General features: G+C 46.1%; 4 protein-coding genes across 5 annotated transcripts; 2 read left to right on the top strand and 2 right to left on the bottom strand.

Annotated features, from left to right (window-relative positions):
- Window positions 1-223: 223 nt before the first annotated feature.
- Window positions 224-1,669, top strand: BDBG_08103 (transcription initiation factor TFIIE subunit alpha; the record flags this gene model as incomplete). Its single annotated transcript, XM_002621434.2, has 3 exons — window positions 224-318; window positions 377-472; window positions 535-1,669. The coding sequence occupies 3 exons, from the start codon at window positions 224-226 to the stop codon at window positions 1,667-1,669; spliced, it is 1,326 nt and encodes a 441-aa protein (XP_002621480.1).
- Window positions 1,670-3,087: 1,418 nt separating this feature from the next.
- BDBG_08104 (aldoxime dehydratase) lies at window positions 3,088-4,732 on the bottom strand. Its single transcript, XM_002621435.2, has one exon. The coding sequence runs from the start codon at window positions 4,439-4,441 to the stop codon at window positions 3,362-3,364; it is 1,080 nt and encodes a 359-aa protein (XP_002621481.1). The 5' UTR covers window positions 4,442-4,732; the 3' UTR covers window positions 3,088-3,361.
- A 444-nt stretch (window positions 4,733-5,176) lies between these two features.
- On the top strand, window positions 5,177-6,723 carry BDBG_08105 (uncharacterized protein; the record flags this gene model as incomplete). Its single annotated transcript, XM_031723412.1, has 7 exons — window positions 5,177-5,211; window positions 5,493-5,666; window positions 5,729-5,865; window positions 5,922-5,976; window positions 6,031-6,096; window positions 6,159-6,288; window positions 6,373-6,723. 7 exons carry the CDS (start codon window positions 5,177-5,179, stop codon window positions 6,721-6,723), a joined length of 948 nt encoding a protein of 315 aa, XP_031580560.1.
- A 670-nt stretch (window positions 6,724-7,393) lies between these two features.
- Window positions 7,394-19,009, bottom strand: BDBG_08106. 2 transcript variants are annotated; one of them, XM_031723413.1, is made up of 13 exons: window positions 16,434-18,949; window positions 16,116-16,269; window positions 13,315-16,054; window positions 13,066-13,227; window positions 12,844-12,994; window positions 12,169-12,764; window positions 11,975-12,078; window positions 11,695-11,894; window positions 11,055-11,618; window positions 10,943-10,994; window positions 8,774-10,866; window positions 8,652-8,708; window positions 7,394-8,578 (listed from the first exon to the last, which is right to left on the bottom strand). In XM_031723413.1, the coding sequence occupies exons 1-13, from the start codon at window positions 17,122-17,124 to the stop codon at window positions 8,496-8,498; spliced, it is 7,647 nt and encodes a 2,548-aa protein (XP_031580561.1). In that variant the 5' UTR covers window positions 17,125-18,949; the 3' UTR covers window positions 7,394-8,495. The 2 variants fall into 2 exon arrangements, with proteins under 2 accessions (XP_031580561.1, XP_002621483.1); XM_002621437.2 differs by having other exon boundaries at window positions 7,910-8,560; window positions 16,434-19,009.
- Between the last annotated feature and the right edge of the window lie 261 nt (window positions 19,010-19,270).

The following is a 19,270-nucleotide window of genomic DNA, read 5'->3' on the forward strand; positions in this document are numbered from 1 at the left end:
CTATCTACGGGAACACAGCCCTATATTTTAACCGCACCCCTTTTCAGCTTGCCGCTGCCTGGGATGCGAAGAATGATGATTTCAAGATAAGCTAGAGCCACCTTGAACGGAGAGCCCGTGCCAGCCCGTCCATCGTCAGGCGGCCACCGAGCTGCAGTTGAGCAAGACGTATATCAACTCGTCCGAGACTGTCGATTGGCGTAATATCCGCCCAGCAACAGCTATGGATCTCGCAAGCAGCCTTATTCGCACTGTCGTGCGCGCTTTCTACGAGACTCGCCACATTCTCGTGATTGATGCTCTTTTCATACACTCAGTGTATGATTCCTTCAATCTCGCGAATTTCTATAGAATCTCTAGCTAACGTATCTTGTAGCCTTCATGCGGAGGACCTCGCACATCTTCTTGGAATGCAACAGAAGGACCTGCGCAAGCTCTGTGCTCGTTTGCGTGAAGACCGCCTCATTGCAGTGTATGGGAGATGTCTCCATGAAAAAAATCTTTGCCTAACCTTAGAGCTAACTTTGTATCCAGTCATTCAAGGCCTGAGATTCGAGATGGCCAAACTCGCCCAGTGAACCGTGAATACTACTATATACCACTCTACCCTGTTGTGGACGCTATCAAATATCGTGTTTCCCGTCTCACCTCGATTATTAAATCGCAATATACTCCTACTGCAGACAGGAAGGAATATGTTTGCATAAGATGTGGTGCTGAATGGACTCAGTTGGAAGTTCTAAGCCGGATCGGGCCAGAAGGCTTTGAGTGCCATCGATGCGGAGCTACACTAGAAAGAGCTGATGAGGTCGAGGGTGGGGCTGGCGCTGATCGGACTGGTCATGAGAAAAATAGCAAACTAATGGCGCAGCTGGATAAGATGTTAAAGCTGCTCAAACAGATTGATTCTGTCGACGTCCCCGAGAATGATTTTGAGACAGCCTGGGAGCACAAAGTCGATGTTATACGAAATCAATATACCAACCCGACAAGACCAGGGGTGGCCTACACGGGCAACCGACAGGCAGCTGTTCGAGGGATATCGAAAACAGACGCTTCGTCCTTAGAAGTGTCACTTACTTCCTCAGCTGAGAAGAGTGCTGCTGAGCAAGCGGAAGAGGCAGCGCGAAAAGCTGCACTCGAGAAGCAAAACGCGCTTCCTGTTTGGCATACACAATCAACGGTTAAAACAGAAGCTGGCAATCTACGAATCAAGTCCGAGCCCAATGGAACTGCTGTTGACGCACTCGCTGTCAAATCCGAAGTAAAGGAGGAACAGAAGCCAGACATCGATGCTCTTGATGATAAGGTTGCTGCATATTACGCTGAAATGGCGCGCGAAAAGGAAAGGGAGGCTAAAGAAGATGTGAGCTCTGCCGAGGAGTCATCAGACGAGGAAGAAGACGAGTTCGAGGACGTTGGAGTTGCTCCTGGCGGCTCAACCTCGGCCCCAGTAGATGGTATTAAAGCTCATACATTCCCTAATGGATCACTTAAAAGGGAACTGGAATCGGACTCAGCCAGTAGCTGTCCTCAGGCTGGTACTGCACGCCCTGATACGTCTGCAGAAGACGGCCCGTCCGCCAAGAGAGTTAAATTCGAACCTGAAGTGAAGAAAGAAGCCGAGTCCGATGAAGACGAGGACGACGAAGAGTTCGAGGACGTCTAGGTTACTTTACCTTCCTACTTCAAGAAATTTTGTAGCATACAATACAGGCGTATCGTGTTTCTTATCTCAACCAATTCTCTTTCTGCCAAATTTTCGCTCGCTTCTGTGCAATTATGATGCACCGCGGTGCGTCTCTTCGACACATGCCCATTCCTTTCGGATCCGCCTGGACGATGCATTCGGTTCCAACGCTCGTTGATGTGATGTTCACCAAATTTCCTAGGGGTGAAAACGAATATAAGCCCGCCGGATCTCAAAGAGAGACAGACTTCTTGACCCCATCTTTAAATGAAGTATCTCAGCAAAAATGAATAGGCCCTAGTTTCTATCCCATTTCTGAACCTTCAGGCAAAAAAACAACTTGTGAGTTTGGTGATATTGGTGCGCACCGCACCTAAACCTTAACGAAAAGCTGCTTGCTCTACGATGTTTGTTTTCCGAACATTCTTGCCCAGCAAAGATATCACAGTGATCACAGCAGACAGGTAGACAGACAGTGATAATATTAATTAATGGAAATTCAACTACCGCTCTGGACCTGATCCTTTTGCCAACCTCTGAGGGTCCCAGCCAAGCTTTTGCGTAACGCCATCCCGCCGATCCACAAATTTTAAAACAGAATTGGCCCTAAAAGATGACCAATGTGCCAGCCACCTTTCGGAAACAACTACAGAACAGAGAAAAGTGGCGCGCTTGAAAGTTGGCATGCATGCATTACGCTGTGCATAACGCAAAAGAAAGGGTTTCGCAAAGAAGGAGAACTTCTGTTGAGTGAACGCTTCCTTATTATTGTTTGAACTCAGGTTCGGGCACATTTGCAGCTCAGAAACACTTTGAAGATCGGCGGATTCTGAGTTCCAGAGCCGCGTGAAACTTGAAGGCGAATAATACGCCCCAGAAAAGTAAATAGCAGCGCGCATCGCGATGATCCCTGATGGAGATGTCCCCACTTTCGTCGAAAAGTAACACGATGCGTGAAATATTGGGAGGACTTTATTTTTTATTGTCCTTGTGGCAGCTGTTGGAAACTAGAATATTCGCCCGCTAGGGAGTTCATGCTCGATTATTTATGTCCCAGATCGGCTTGCTCCACCCGCACTTGACCATTGACCATTATTATCAGAGCAGAGAACCCATTCGGCAACTTAAGGATTATTATTCTTCTTGGGATCCCGGAAGCGATAGCTTGCTCCGGTGTTTGACTGCGGAGCATAAGGCGGGGGTGCCCATGCTTGGCTTCGTATCCCAGTCCGATAAATTATAATACGAGGCAATTCTCGCCAAAAGCGTCTCGGCGGGCCGTTGATGATCCTGGATCGGACTCCCAGGCCGACCGGCTTGCGACGGTATGTAGCTCCATCGCCTCTGGCCTCGCGTGGAACTCGGGAACCGGCCCGGCGGATGGGCAAAATTGATTGAACGTGGGGCCGTTTGGCCTGTGTTCGATACTGTTGCTCACACCAGCCCAGGAAAGTGTGGTTTGAAGATCGGACTTTCCACCAGGACAGCGAGATTTCCAGCGTCAGATATTGATGAACTCTTTTGGAAAAGAAAGAAAAACATCTCCATGCTGATAACGTGGGTAGGCGGGCGAACAATATGATTATTTTGAAACTCGAGACATAAACTTTAAACTACTCCTACATCTTTCAACTGACTCCTGAGTTGATATCGTGAAACTCTAACTAGTTACTATGTAGCGCCCAAAGAAACCAGCATCCCAGAATTCTCATGGCACCCAAGGTATTCGAACAATTGTTGCTCCGGCTTTAGAACCAATACTTCGTGGAACAGACGCAGGCTGATATTGTTGTCCAGCGACTTCGCGTACTTCAAGAAGCCCCCAAAAATATTAATATGCGTCTGATGGCTTTTGCTCCATCCTTCCAGTGAGCTAAGGTCGTCAAAGAAAGCAAGGCCAAAAGTCCTTTCCTTATCAGCTTTGTGAGAGACAGGATCGACAATGTCCATGAACCGACAGCTATAGCACCCCACATCTTCGCCATGGTCGCGAAGAAAGTCCATCCCTTTGGTGAGGACGGGATGCATGGTTTCGACATACAACTTTCGCTCCTCAGGGCGAGTGTTCGACCAGTCTTGACCCGAGCGAATGACTGCGAAGTTTTGCTTGCCGCCCACGCGGATACGGCGTCGTAGAACAGAGTTCGTGGGCTTGTTCGCTGTGTTGCCGCTCTCACCCACGAGCTCATCCGTTTGTGCGATGGGTAAACGGTCGCGCATGCTACCCCAAAACACATGTTCCCTGAGAGGACCACTGACACTTTCGCTCATATGTGCCGCACCCTCTGGGACTTCGTTGTCTGAAAAGACGGTTTCGAACCGATCAATTGTCGGGAAAAATACCTCTAGAAACCACCCGTGGCGCTGTGTTTCAGGGTCCAGCGTATCCCACCAGGTCTGGAATCCGCTGGTAGTTGCCCATTCCGTGTAAGATCCCTTATCAGGCCAGTAAGCAAGGACAGCAATGTTGTATGCCCCCCGATTATCAGTCACGGATGCTGACTCCCAAAACGATGGCTTCTTCCCAGCAGCAGTTGGATTGTTGATAAATCCCGACACCGTGGACATTGCTAATCCGTCTTCATCGGTGGGTGTGGAGTACTGGGCACCGACGACTGCCATAACTAGGTCCTTTGTGCATTTTGGGAACCGGGCAGAGTACGCTGGGAAGGGCGGATTAAAATTCGGTGGCGTGTTAACGGGCCTCGTCCTCTCTTGCAGGAGATGTTCAGGGATAGCAGACTCGAGCATTTTGTGCTTTGTGCGGGGTAAACTCTTCGAGTGAGATAATGGAAAGCAGTCTTCGATAAAATCACGAGTTGTTGGTGTTCCACGATTTTTCACGTCACTACAGCCCAATAAAAGATGGGCGTCTGGTATTAATAGGGGGGTCCTCTGGAGCACAATAAAGAGATCCCCGCTTCTGGTGGACAGAGCCAATGGTTCTATGGGTATTTAGGAAGACTGTCGCCATCCGCTTGGGATTCCCTCAGAGCCTCTCGGTGTGATAGGCCTGTCAGGGTCCGCCTGAAGGGGTTTGAGTTTGCGATTCAAGCCACTCAGCTAAGTCAGCTTACTCCGTCTCACGAGAAAGGCCCCTTGTTTCTTCCACAACGGCTCCATAAACCGGGAAGAGGCTCGGACCGGAGAGGTTGACCGTTGCTGCGCTAAAAATTAGCCTATACTTGATGGAGAGGGTGGATTTTGCTAACAGGAATAATAATTTTTGTAAGGAGACTACTTACTTGATATGCAAAAGCTGGTGGGCAGTGGGGGCAAACAGGAATGGTTTCGTTAAAAACCCCCTTTCACACCACTCCCCTCAGCCCAGCCATTCCTGAGGGAATGGATTTCACTTTCTATGTAAAAGGATCTGCTACCCGCCGAGGACATGTTGGCGTACCCAACCGGAACTCCGAGCTATATATAATATGCGGCCCTCCTCCTCAGTGAGGGTTCCACTCCGTTCGTTCAATTTCGTTGACGATGGCGACACCGTTCCAGACTGAAGCATGGACCGAGTATGGCATCGGGCTGCTTATTTTATTGATCAGAATAATCTACCGATGCAGGCTTATTGGTCGAGAATGGGATGGAGATGACTACTTCGCTGTTCTCGCAGTTCTCTTTTGGACGGTATGATGACAGCTTCCCTGGTTCGCGTCTTATTTTATTTTTATTTTATTTTTGACCAGAGAATTGACGCGAACATTAGGCTGAGTTGTGCATGCTCGAATTAATCGGTAAAAGAAAGCATTATACAGTGACCTGCCGAATTATCATTTCTAATACGTTTCCCCAGGTCAATATATGGCTCAACGACTGGAATTAATGACGAAATCGCCCTCAAGCTTACAGAGGAACAGAAACGACGGATGGTTATTGGCACCAAATGTCTGCTTGCAGGCTGGTGTCTATATGTCACGCTGATCTGGTGCCTCAAGGCGTGCATGCTATTCCTCTTTAACAGGCTCACGTCAGTCTTTATTCTGCTTTCAAATATCTCACGTCTGGTTATTGACCTTGCTGTGCTTTCAGCCTGAACCTTCGCCAGCAACGTGCAGTTACAATAACTGCCGTTACCTGCGTTTTGGCCTACATCGCGACAATTATTGTCATTCTAACCCGATGTTATCCAATTCAGAAGGTCTGGCAGATTTATCCATATCCTGGTGGTAAGTCTGCTGAACCAAATCGCTGTTTAGAAAAGAGAACTAATGCATGCGGCAAGATGCTTGTGCACTAAACATCCCCAATTACCTGGCCTTGGTTACGACCAATGTGACGTATGTCCACCCTCCGAAAATTTCCCCTCCTTGGACTTTTGCTGATTATCGAAGGACTGATATCATGATTATTTACATTCCCCTTCCATTACTGTGGAAAGTAAAGCTTCCATTACGACGGTATGAATGCAGACCTGTCCGCTCTACATATGCACAAACAGCGGCTCACGTCCTAATGATAGAAAACTTCTGTTCGGGGCGTGGCTTTGCTCTGGGGTTTTTATCGTCATAGCTACTCTCCTGCGCTGCATTATTTGCCTACAGGACGTCGCGTCAATCAACCTTGGAACTATCTGGTCAATTCGAGAAACTGTAAGATAACACTTCCAAGGTCACGCGGTTGAACCGTTTGGTGGAAAAGAAACATAACTCTTAACGCGTTTGTCGTAAATATAGTTTGTCGCCATAATTGCAGTCAATGTCCCCGTCCTAAAACCTCTATTCACCAAAACCGTCCGCCTGGCGACGACATCAACGGGCCGAAGCGCCAAGACCACAACCACCGGTACTCACGAACTCACCCGGATTCAGAGGAAAGAAAAGCAGAACCGGATCCGGATTGAGATGGGCCTGACAACAATGGACGATAATAGCGAAGAGCGGATCGTGCAGAGCTTTGATCCGAATTCAAAGAACAATGACTATGTGATCTCGGCGGGCAGCATTGAGACCCTCGACAGGGACGACAGAGAGCCGGCTGAGATTCACGTTACGACGACATATAACGTTTCCCAAAACTACGCATAACAATCTTAATCTGGAATCACTTGGCGTGATGACGGTGAGGGATCCTAGTAATATTGGGATCGGTGGAGACAAGAAATAGCAAAATAAACAATAGACGATAGACAAGCAGGATGCACGGCGGTTCAAGTGCTTTTTTTTTTTCCTGTTATCCGTGCTAGTGACACCATTAGGTTGGTCATCTTACTTTTGCAGGCTTGGTTTTATATGTATTTCCTTTCCTTATTTTGTAGCCATATGGGTCGATATGACTTTATCTGTTTTACTATATTGTTATTCTCTTGATAAATACGAAGATATACCACCGGAATGATTCTTCTCTGACACACCCTCCATAGCTTCGAGTGGATGGCACCCAATGATGCAAGATAGAACTTCTCAGTATCGACTGTCGGCACTTGCAAACCGTTCCTCATATACCAGAGTGTACGAAGCAAAGCATGCATCAGCCAAACAACACCGCGTTGATGCGTGAGTTTTCCTAACAGCGGATGACTAGACTGAGGGATTTTCCAGAAAAGATGGCCAGAGCAAGACTTTGATACCTCTCTTGCTATCTGTTCCATGTTGTCCTGATTAGTGAATTGACTGGATAAAACTAGAGCTCAAAGTTGCCAGGTGCAAAAAGAAGAAATATATATGTATATATATATACATATGTTGGGAGCTATATCAAAATATGTATCATCCGGAGAGAATTCAGTGAGGGAGCAGTTGTGGAATCTCTAGAGAAAGTTTCTTTCAATAAATGACTCCGTAGAAGTAATTTTACATACATATTTTCTGTGGTAACTAATAGTAACTAACACAAACATATGAAACATGGTCATAATTAACGCCTTGAAGCGCAACACACACACACAAACACACACACAAAAAAGGTGAGGGAGGCCAAGGACCTGAACTGAAAAGAGGGAGCGAGCTGCAGATTGCAAGATAACTATAGAAACATCCATTCCATCGGCTCTTACAGGTACAGTAAGTTGTCTGTCGGCTTAATCTCATCATCCGTAGTCAATGACGGGCTCCAAAATATCAAACAAAAAGAAGGTTGAAGAACAAAATAGAGCTCATACAATGGAAAAGAACAAGACATCCGTTCAAACCATATACATCTGAAAGAGAAAACGGAGGAAACGGAGGGAGGGAAAAAAAAAAAAAAAAAAAAAAAAAAAAAAAAAAAAAAAAACCTCGGAAGAAAGAAGAAAGAATAACCACAAAGTCCCAAAGTCCGTAAACCCGAGTCAAAGGAACCGACGGAGAGAGATGATTTCACCACATTCTTTCATTCTTTCAAATGTAAACTTCCATGAGGAAGTGAAGTGGGAGAAACACAAGGACATACCCCTCACTCTCCTAACCATTCACTTGTATGATGCTAAAAAGAAAGACAGAAAAGGACCAAGGGTTCCCTAGACATGAAAGACCAAGATTTCCTTGTGAAGAAAAAAAGACCCCCCACATTTAAATACACTGGCCCCATTTTGCCTCTAAATACAGAAAACAGAAAAGTTTAACGCCAGATAAATGCAGAAAAGGGGGAATGGGATATGGGATGGATGAGGGAATGGTCATTCAATCATCATCAACACAAGACAGGAAGAGAGAAAAAAAAATTGGTACCGTAAAATGAAAATAAGAAACACTTCAGCAAAAAGAAATAGGGATAACAAAATAAAACGAGATTTATACTATCTTTCAAAAAGTAAAAAAGGACTCCCCTTTTAACACCAACTGCACGTTGGACGCCATATCATGCGCGCCAGAGTTTTAGTTCACGGCGACCCGGTCAGACCAACATCGGAATCGCTCCCCATCATCGAATTATCTTCCCAGCCATCTGAAGCGAAGTCAGAACCTGAAAAGGGAAAAACGGGGTGGTGGTTAGAAGCAAAAGAAAACAAGGAGGAAACGGATATGTGGCTGCTTACCAGACATCAGTTCTTCCGGGATATCCACGGCCATTTGTTCTAGTGCAGAGATGACAGCTAGCAAGGAAGTTAGCGGGATTATTCATAAAGAAAGATAAAAAGTAGATCTGGTTCTGCCATACCTGTAGCCTGCTGAATAAACTCCGCATCTGCGTTGTCACTCTCATCAAAATAGACCTCAATACAATGCATAATCACAAGTGCAATTGTCTCCATCGCCTTAACTTCAGGAGGCTGCGCGTCCGCTGGCGTAAGATAAGTCCTGCGCAACTTGTCCACGCAGGTCTGCGCTAAATCCCTGCCAATTTTCTTGTAAAACTGGCGGAAATCGTCGGTGATATTCTCATACTCCTTCGAGAAAAGGAGTTGCCGCAGGAAATCCAGCGTCCCATTCCTAACTGCCCTCTCCGGGTATTGAAGCAGTGTCGGCGCCCAATCCGGTATCCGGTCGACCACGGAGCTCCAGAACCAATATTCATCCTTGTCAGCCTTTTCGTTTTTGACTTTCACCAGCGACTGGAAGAAGGCCAGATGTTCACGACCCCCACTGTCATTGATGGAGTCTACGCCTTTGGACACGTAGTCGATGAGGTTTGTTATCTGATTGCCATCCGTGGACATTTGGCAGAAAACTAGAGTAGCTTCAAGGAAAGGAACACAGAGGTAGGCTGGAGAAGCCCGTAAGCCTTCCTCGAGAACCTTGCAGATGCTGTCCGTTAGGCCATATTTAGGGTCAGCGGCTAAGAAGACGCTCACTATTTTCCGTGAAACTGGGGGATTAGCTTGCTGTTCCAGGATTTTCCTCAGGACAATGAGATCGCTATTCCTTCCAACGGGTCGAATCAGTTCGGCTTCAGCCTTGGTAAGCGAATATTTACCCATAATACAATCCCGAGATCGATTGTCAGGTGAGGGCATCAGTGTGAAGTCGATATGCGTCATCAAAATATAAAGGACCTCCACAAGTTTGAAGTGTGAATATTTGCGACCTTTCTCAATAAGCCGGAAATAATTCCCATACTGTCGTTTCAACCGTTTGCTATCCTCTCTGTCCAGCCAGACCATTTCCAGGCACTTTAACAAGAAGCCATGTTCAAGCATGACATGGACAGGCAAGGCGCCAAAATTAGCAATACCAAGGAGCAGCTCGAAATAATCGTCCCAGGCACGCGAATATAGGTGTAAACAACCCCACAGCCCATCAAGTGTGTCAACAATATTCTCAACCATCATCGCATAATTGCTTTCACAGCTAGCTTGTTCGCCAGTTTCTGTTGTTTCATCCCCTAGCGGCTCCTGTAACCGCGAGAGGGCGGTGATCAACAGTCGACCGAACCCATCGCGGACAACGTTATTGGGGCTCTTTAAAAGAAGATCTCGAATACCTAAGGGTCGAACTATAGTCCAACCGAGGACTGCCGTAGCCCCTTCGGTGCTTTCATTGACACTTCTCCCCAATTCAATAATGATATTTTCAAATTCAGGTAATTCTTTAGACCTTGAAATGATTTGGTCTAAATTGTCTAGGGCGAGGATTATGGCTGATTTTTGAATCTTACTGAACTCGGTTTCTTCAATGGCAGCAAACCTTCTTGCTTGTTCCAGAAGCGCACGGATAAAATAAGCATGATACGGGTCCAACAGACAGTAGGTCCGTATGAAAATTTCGTTCTCTAATGCGATGTGGTTTCCAAGCTCCGTAGGTAGTGGGACACTGACTGGTGTATCATCAAGGGACGGTTCATAAACAGATTTGGCCTTCTCCATACTACTCACCCGTTGATAGAATAGCATGTACGCATTCCACACTTTGTTAAAGCGAACTGGGGGCATGTTCGAACCGTGGATTGGGTCATTTAGGCCACCAAAACACTGATCAGGGATCTTGGAAGGATCAAACCTGCTGACGTCGGAGTCATTGAATTCCACCCATGAGGCACTGGGGTCTGCAGGAGTAGGACGCTCTCTGATATACGAATAATAGTGGCCAGATTCGGCAGTACCACTATGCACAAGAACACCTACCAGCTCGAAGATATCAGGTGCAATTGGTGTGCCGGGGTTACTCAGATACTCGACCGTGTAAGGGGTCATATCAAGACGTTCCGGAAACTGGAATTCATCGTTAATTTTGCTGCGTATCATCGAGATGACGTCGAAATCGAAGCGTTTGAGATGGAATATCAAGTTATCCGGGAGATCTTTCAAGCAAGCCCTACTCATAAAGAAAAGAGGAAATTAACAACCGCAGCCCTTCCTGCATACCAAAACATGGCACATTAACAGCTCACCTCTTGACCGCATCAACATGACGTCCACACGATGTGCAGGAGTATTTATTATCTGCAAACTATTTTAGTAAAGCCGAAACAAGATCTTCACAATCAACTTCATTCAACTTACCCCCTTGCATCACCTCCCCTTCTACATATGCACGCAAACTATCCTCCAGCCCAGCCTTCCCTTTAATATCGCATTGTATCGCAGAGAACGGCTCAAGTCGCTCCGAGATATGAGGACACTCTTTCGACTTGATCTGCTGCACAAGCTGGCCGCCATAGAAAGATCTGAAGAGTTTCTTGTCTTCCGCTGACCGAATCTGGCTTTCCCATCGATCGAATAGTAGATTGTAGAACTCATCTACATCCATCTGAACATTGATGTCGATAGGCTCATTGTCGTATGTTCGGATAGTATCCACGGCTTCCTGGGTATCAACGCTTTTCTGCCAGGTATTTTGCATGTAAGCGAATACCTTTTTCGTCTCTGCAAGTAGATTCTGAGTGGAATCCACGTCAGAAACATGTACTTCAATCATGAACTTTCGGAAATCAATGTTCATGAATAACTGAGTAAAGAGAGAATTCAGGTAGCAAGTATTCGACAGGTTTTTCAAACCCGCATAGCCTTCGGGAGAACGGATGGTTTTGTATCGGTCGAAAATCCAATTTGGTTCATGGGTATAATCTGAAAAAGGGTAAGCAAGATAACCACCAAATAAAAATTATCCAACTAGAAGTAATACAATGGGCGAACGTCATACCATATGGAATGACATCATCAAGTAATGTTAGCATTTTCTCATAGTTTGTTTGATCTTCGCACAGACGCAAGAGAATATTATATATCTCTTGCCTGGTGGGATTATGCATGACAGGAATGCTCGGTTGAATGGCCTCAGTCTCAGTGGGATCGGAGAGCTCGGGAAATAGAAAGGTGTAGAATAGCTTTTCCATGAGATTACTATTTTTAGTTAGAATCCGCCGGACTAAATAAATGATTTATGTGCGGTTCATATGCGGCTGCGGGTGGGTATTCTTTACCTTGTGTCCATGGTGCCGGTTATGGAATGAGAGAGCTCGAGGCACATTTTCAAGAGATGAGTAAATCCCAGAACAATGTAGTCAACAGGCTCTCGACCAACAAACTAAAGAAATAGAATTGAGAAGGTTTAGTAACTGAACGGATTCAAAACGATACAAATACAAAATAGGAAATAGGAATACTAAAAACGAACCTCATTCGTGTGATGACTAAGAAGTAGATCTCCCCATTGCCTAAGATACTCTCTAAAAATTAAGTCTTCAGGAGACAAGATGGCAACGGTCTGAAAAAGGATAAGCGCAACTTCGAAAAACTCCTGGGAGGACTGTCCATATTTGAGAGTATCCGGGAAGCGGGCAGAAATATGTTTCCATAATGTTGCAACAATATGAATTGTCGTGGCGGAAGGGGGCTTGCCACCAGTGTCAACGCCTGCCTTCGTCTGGCTGTCGGACTTCCAAACCCGTTTCTGAGATGGGGAGGTACCACAGGTGGAAAATATAATTTCCGCAATACTCTTGCGTATATTTTGCCTAGATTCCGCTAGAAGCAAGGTGAAGATGAGATCCTTGATTTGGGTACTTTGCTCAACGGCGTCCCAAACGCGACTATCATGCATCGAGGCTTCGATGATGACAGCGAAGGAATTAGATATTAGTTTCTGTATGGAGAGTTCCGAGAGGTGCTTGGAAGTAAGATTTTGGCCGAGGGAGATAAAGGATAAAAGTCGAGTGGCTAGTTCTAACGGGTTGGGGAATAACTGTTCAGAGTCTTCTGGCGTCGATTTTGCTAAATTATTTTTGGACATTAATATGATGGCTGCTTATCATAGGGGGGGGTTATTAGCATATTTCTTTTGTTAACTTACCCATCAATGCAAACAACAGACATTCCACAAAATTGCGTGCGAATATTAATTTTAGTGTGCTATCTTCTAAACCCTCAGCCATCTGGGGGCGTGTTATGAACACAACCAGATTCTGAATGCTGTGGGATATAAACTCTTGATCGGCGTTATTCTAACCACAATATTTGTCAGTTACTCGCTTCCCGACATACAATGAGTATTGTCAATCGCTTGCTAACATACATCTAAAATTTGTTCGCCTACGCATGTTGTGAGAGCCTTTATAGAGTATAGAAGTTTGTAGGGCTTCTCCAAAGGGAACATCTCCGGCTCGGAGGTTTCTTTGGATCTGACGAAATCTCGAACGCGCTGCTGGGGCGGGAAGACAGCTAAGAAGTCAAATATCTAACCACACTAATTGTTAGTATTTACGAATTTACCCTGGGCGATCCAAAAGTGAGAACGGGAGAGAATGACGAAGAGAAAACATACCTCTTTAGCTAACTTCTCCTCCAGACTCAACAAGTCATACAGATCATCGAAATGCTTCAAAACCTCGGAGTCAACCAAAGTCAACGACTGACGCCGTCCCCCCACCGACGCCTCGAAAGCGTCAGGATTCTTTCGGATAATAAGGAGCCCTGGGCCTACGAGTTTCAAATCTCGCAAAGTCTTATCAGCATTGGCAGCAAGGTCCAGCCTCTGTCCACAGCTAAAACTAGAGAAACTCGTAAAGCCGGTGAGCCTAGTTAACTTCTCAGCCAAATCTGACGCAGTGGAAAGATCTCCTATCTTTAAAGTACGAATCTTGGTCTGAGAATTCCCATTGAAAGCTTGGTATGAAAGTTCGAGAACTTCTCCATTTATCTCATCGTCCCTGAGCATTGATTCTTGCGGGCTAACTTGGGGCGGAGTGTATTGCGGCCGCGTTCGCAGTCCCTGAAGTAGTTGGCGCAGGAAAAGAAGCGAGCGAGTAAACCGTAGTTCTTCCGCTCGCACTTCACCATCAGACGGAACAATGACCATAGGCTCATCCTCGCCGCTTGCGGAGCCGTCAGTGAAAGCTTTGCACTTCGCGGCAGCTGCTGTGAGTTGCCTAACGCAGCGATCCACCAATGCGACATGGGTAGCCTCTGCTGCGGAGCGTGGGGCTCTGCGAATCAATATATGATCAAGGTAAACATCTATCGCGAAGTTGATGGCTTTCATTTCGATCGTTCCGGGGGGCGCCGTGAGGATAAAATGCCATAATCGATCCATTCCGGGAATGGCAATAATCTCATTTTCGTCCACTTCCGGGGGCGGATCGAAGCGAATTTCGTAACTCACTGCCTGCTCCGCAAATGCTAGAATATCAAGGGTATAGTCTTCTGGGGAGATTCGAAGGAGATAGTTGTTGAGGTAAGATTCGAGAAACGGATTTCGCTTTCCAGCTCGAACTGTAGCTCTGGGGAGTACTTCCCAAGCCAAGCTTCGACCACATTCACCAATTTTCTTTGACATAAATACGCGGTTCCAGAGAACTTCGCTTAGTTCTGGAGTAATAGTTTCCGGCACTTTTTCGATAATTCGAAGAAGCATCTGAATCCGGGGTCGAAGAGAGTTTCTAACAGTGGGATCTGAGAAATCGGTGGAGACAGTATCAAAAGTATGAGCAAGTTCCGTGATTATTAACCGAGTGAAATCAAAATCCAGTGCCAGCCGTCGAATGTCTAGGCTATCATAAGGAGGTATCAGAGCGTTCAGGGCTTGTATACTACCAACCACAAAGTCGTTCATTTCAGATATATCATCGATGCACTTCTTGTACATTTCCATTTTATCGTTGTCATCTAGCCCAAGTGTCAGTAGATGTGAAAGCTGCTTGCTAGCAAACTTTTGCAAATTCGTTTTTTGCTCGACGGAAAACTCGCTGATGGACGTGGCGTCACGAATCAGGCGAACACACAGACGATAGGGGACCACATCTACATGCACATGGTCATAAGGCTGCTGGCGCATTCTCTCCGTATGTTTATCCCTCACGGCATTTAAAAGGCAGTCGCTATATTCGAGCATCCGTGCGTCGAAGCGGTTCAAAGGCAATTCTATGAGCTTGGTGCAAAGATAATTCAAAGCATTCGACCCAGATTGATGCATGATAAATGTCCGAGTTAGCATCCCCAGAACCTCCGCCACGGTTCTCGGGTCTTCGCTTTCAGTCACAGTGTTCCAAATAATATCAGTATCGTTATTTGTGTAAGTGGATGTTACAACAAGGAACCCAACAACGTTTCCACTCCGGCTTATCAACTGTGGATGTGAATCCACACCGACGATGTACTCCACGATCTTACTGTCCCTCAGGAATTTCACAAGATACTGGATAATTGGGTAGTTAATGCCAGCGGGGTTTCCTTGGATATGTTGGCGCCAGACACCGACAAGATCAGCCTGCATAGTTTCCATACCAAAGACGCGGAGTTCCATTCGACCTTCTGTGATGTGCCTCTTCAAGACTTGGAACTTCCAACCTAGGTGGATGATGGCGGGATATTCCTCCTGTTTGGCATTCTCGGGAACATCCACGCCAAGATCACGCGTCATTTGCGTTGCCAGCTGACTATTCAACAGGGCAGTGTTATGGTACGTGTAGCCGACGAAACGGAGAACAGACTCGCTGCTGTCATTGGTAACCCAAGAAGATTTCTTCGAAATGGAAGACTGATACTCGGTATCTATGGAGCGAATGAAGGTATATACGGATTTAATGGCATCAACAAGTTCTGCTGATGCGATTAGTTCATCGTCTGCGCGGTACCTCTTCCGCTCCATTCCAGAATCGACAACGTTATGGGCAATGGTCAGTAGACATATGAAGGTGCCTGCGAATTGTGGCCATGGTTGGAGAGCCTTGAGAAGCAAATGCGCGAACTCTGACAGACGTTTTACGAGATTGACTGGAGCGGCAGTAAGTTGGTCGTTGACACGGGCCACAAAGTTAATAACTTCGGGGCCAAAAGTTCGTTCCATCATCTTGTAAAATGGAATTGTGTGGACCTGTAATATCCATCCCAACGCGGGTAAATAAACTTTTGACAGTAGATCTGGCGCAGAATCTGTGTCGTTTGGATAATGTTCTAGTGTTAGAGCATCGATCCGAGTCATATGAATGGCAAGGCGCCCAAATGCCACGGAGAAATCCTCAAAAAATTTCCAAGGGCCTTCTCCTTCGTCGGGTTGGAAATCAATCCTGCCATTTTCATTAGCAGTTGCGTGAAATATTGAAATTGACCTCTAGTGTATTTACTCACTGCCGCCGTAAAAGACTTTCAATAAGCATTGGAACCTCCTCCCATACATCCCGATCTTCAGCAACCGTGTCGTATGTGATACTACTCAGGTTATTCACACAGAGCTCAAGCCAGTTTTTAACCGACATAAAGATTGCGATATCATGAGGGTGACCTGTATATGGAGACATTGGTCATTAGTAAATGTATGGTGCATCGAAAAATAAAAATAAATATAAATATAATATAAATATAAAAAAGCAAATAAATATAGAAACTGGCAGAGGGAGGGAAAAAAGAAAGAATAAAAGAAACAGCAAAGAAAAGAAAATATATTACCTCTCTCGAGAAAACTCGCAGTCTCTTCTACTGCCTGCCGTATGTCACAGTCCTGCCTGAGTCGTGGGAAGGATTCTGCCAGGGAAACCTCGTCATGAATGTGCACAAGTTCAGGTTCTTCTGGAGCTCTGAGAGCATCTTCTAATGACCTCCAGTTGGATGTGCTGGGATCCTGATCCATATCTTCCACCTCAGCAACCTCAATCTCGGGACTGTGCGACGGTGACGAAGCCATAGATGTTTCGGGTTTGTTATGGGATGTAATATCTACAGATATGTGGTGTTGTTCATGTTGCTCTTCTTGTTGTTGGTCGGATAATGCTGGAGCTTCTTCGGCGGTATGAGAGGCAGAATTATCGTGGAGAGTGGGAGATTTCATATTGATCGTTACTCTACTGGAGGAACGTTGTGGGTTGGGGGTTTCTGGTTCTGGCACCGGCGTAGTCGTGGGAGAGACAAGGCTGTTGCCGCTGACAACCTGGTCGTCGCCGCAATGACCGCTGGTTGAGCTTGGGGAGGGGACGGACATGGTCATAGACTCGTTTGAATGATTCCCACTGTCAAGACGAGGACGTTTCCGTGTAGACTGGGGATATGTACCTTCCATGGGATCATCTGGGGAGCCTTGAGGATCAACAGCTACGGCAGCAGGTTGTGGGGTGCTAGAGCTATCTAGCGGGGAAGCTGCCATGACATTTTTCCCGCCAAACTCGAATGAAACGATAGTGACGGTCTGTGAAATAATCGGGTGGGCAAAATAGGTTGAGCAAGAATGAGTCAAGCTCCAGGCAGAGAGTGCGTTAGAGGCTGAGGACCAGGGAGTGGTGGGAGGGGGGAGTTCTAGGCTAGGGAGCAAGCGACGGCGGTCTGCAGCAGCAGCAGCAGCAGCTTCATCTAGCAGAATTAACAAGCGCGAAAACACCTGCCAAAAAATGGCGACCTATGTGATTCGACAAGGAGGGGTAAGATCTGAGGCCAGGGCCTGGCGATTGGGCGTCGGGAGGGCCACAAGGAAGACAGGGAAAGTGAAGGGAAGGTCAAAGGAGAGGCGGATAGAGGATATCTGTCGCCGTGGTTGGCTGGACGGGAAGTAGACGAGTGGTTGGCTGCTGTGCTGAGGGACAGGAGATTATTATCGCCGCGGGTGTATCGGTTAGTTGTTGTTGTTGTTATTGTTGTGGTGGTGGTGATGGTTGGTGGTTGTCGTTGAAAATAATTATTTAGCTGTAGTTTAACTAAATCACAGGAATGACGATGTGCTGCTGCTGGACGCGCTCACTCCACAGAGAGCAGAACTACAAACTACACATTACTTTTCTTATTATTGTAGTAGCAACACACGAATGACTATCAAATTATCCTTTTTTCTAATTTATAATTTAACAATACTTGGCAGCTTTCTTCACTCCAATCAGTCATGAGAAAGGGCTTTTACTCTGGACATTCAGCATATGTATGGAAACTGATATTCCAAACCTAGTTCGCCCTCCGCGCCATGTCATGTCTGCCTGGACGCCAAAATCTGGGCTCAAAGAATGCCCGAATTAATTTTCAACAAAACCATCCACCACGTAGTATTCCATTCCGCCAGTTCGTCCTCATCCCGCGCTTTTTTCCCCTGCCAATCCATCTTCTGCTTCCCCACAGTGGCTCCTCGCGTGGGCAATTCCTCCATTCCGCGGTGGCTGACTACGTTCAGGTCATGTGATGTTGCCTGATTGAGCGGCAACTTTTTGACGATCTCAAATTCAACCTTCAACGCCCGTCCTGCATAGTTATAGTATTCACAACATCATTCGGATTTCAGCTCTTCTGATGAAACAGATACTGTGTTTAAAAGTTTTGCGCTTGGTGCTGCTACGGTACTGTACAGTGTAGTCTGTGGGGGCTAAGCACTTCAGACTCCAGAGCATCAATAATGAGTCATCCCCGCCAAATCTTCAGTAACTAGCTAAGATTGGAGCTACGGCTTGCAGATTGAACCTATGCCTAAGCTATAACTACATGTACTACGGAGTACTACGGAGTTACTACATACAATCAGTTCAGCTGCTAATAATGCTGGAAGCATTGTCGGAGCAAACTTCGTTTCTAGGACCGTTTCAATTACCTTCTCTTATAGCAAGTCAGATAAGATATTCAGGGAATAGCACCTAAAGGGAATGAGTTAAAGAAAAAAGAAAAAGAAAAAGAAAACATGCCCACCGTCCCCGCCCGCTTTTACCACATTTTCATTCATCACTCACCTCTCTTTGTCCCGCCAAACCAGGTTCCTCACACAGGATTTCTCCCGGGAAAAGAAAAGAAAAGAGAGCAGGCTTTGTTCGGCGGGTTCAAAATGGGTTACGACATCGAATAATAACACCAACAACAAAATAAAAAGGGAACTTAGAAAGGGATTAAATGGACTTATATAACCAGGGCCTTTTCTTTTTTCTTTTCTTTGGTAGCATCCATCATTTATTCTGACATTCGGGATATTATTAGCCAAAGCGAGGAAGGAAAACAAAAGGAAATTTGGGAAGCTGGTTGTTAACTCAGGCGCTAGAAGCCTGGATGGAATCATGGAAGGCGAAGCTTTCGGGATCAGCAGAGCCTAACTGGAAAACACCCGGCGCCATATCCATTTGGATTCCAGGGCTCTAGCCGGTTCTTTGCTCATATTTTTATGCTTGTTTAGTTATTCTCATTATTATTTTCAACATCCCGCGTTGGCGTCAGAAATCCGGCAAAGGTGCTCTGTAGAGGAAACAACCCATTTTCTATAAATGAATGTTTTTGCGTGAGCTGAAGTCGGGGCGACTGTAGGAGCTTGTTCCTCTTTATTATTATTATTA

Source organism: Blastomyces gilchristii (assembly GCF_000003855.2).
Source record: "Blastomyces gilchristii SLH14081 genomic scaffold supercont1.22, whole genome shotgun sequence".
Lineage (NCBI taxonomy): Eukaryota > Fungi > Ascomycota > Eurotiomycetes > Onygenales > Ajellomycetaceae > Blastomyces > Blastomyces gilchristii.

What these genes read in the sequence shown, in the direction of transcription:
- BDBG_08106 (XM_031723413.1), bottom strand. Translation starts at nt 17,124, where the DNA reads ATGGCAGCTTCCCCGCTAGATAGCTCTAGCACCCCACAACCTGCTGCC. An exon ending in TGCGAGTTTTCTCGAGAGAG is followed by an intron (nt 16,270 to 16,433) that starts GTAATATATTTT and finishes CTCCATATACAG; the next exon opens with GTCACCCTCATGATATCGCA. An exon ending in GAAAGTCTTTTACGGCGGCA is followed by an intron (nt 16,055 to 16,115) that starts GTGAGTAAATAC and finishes TGAAAATGGCAG; the next exon opens with GATTGATTTCCAACCCGACG.
- BDBG_08104 (XM_002621435.2), bottom strand. Translation starts at nt 4,441, where the DNA reads ATGCTCGAGTCTGCTATCCCTGAACATCTCCTGCAAGAGAGGACGAGG.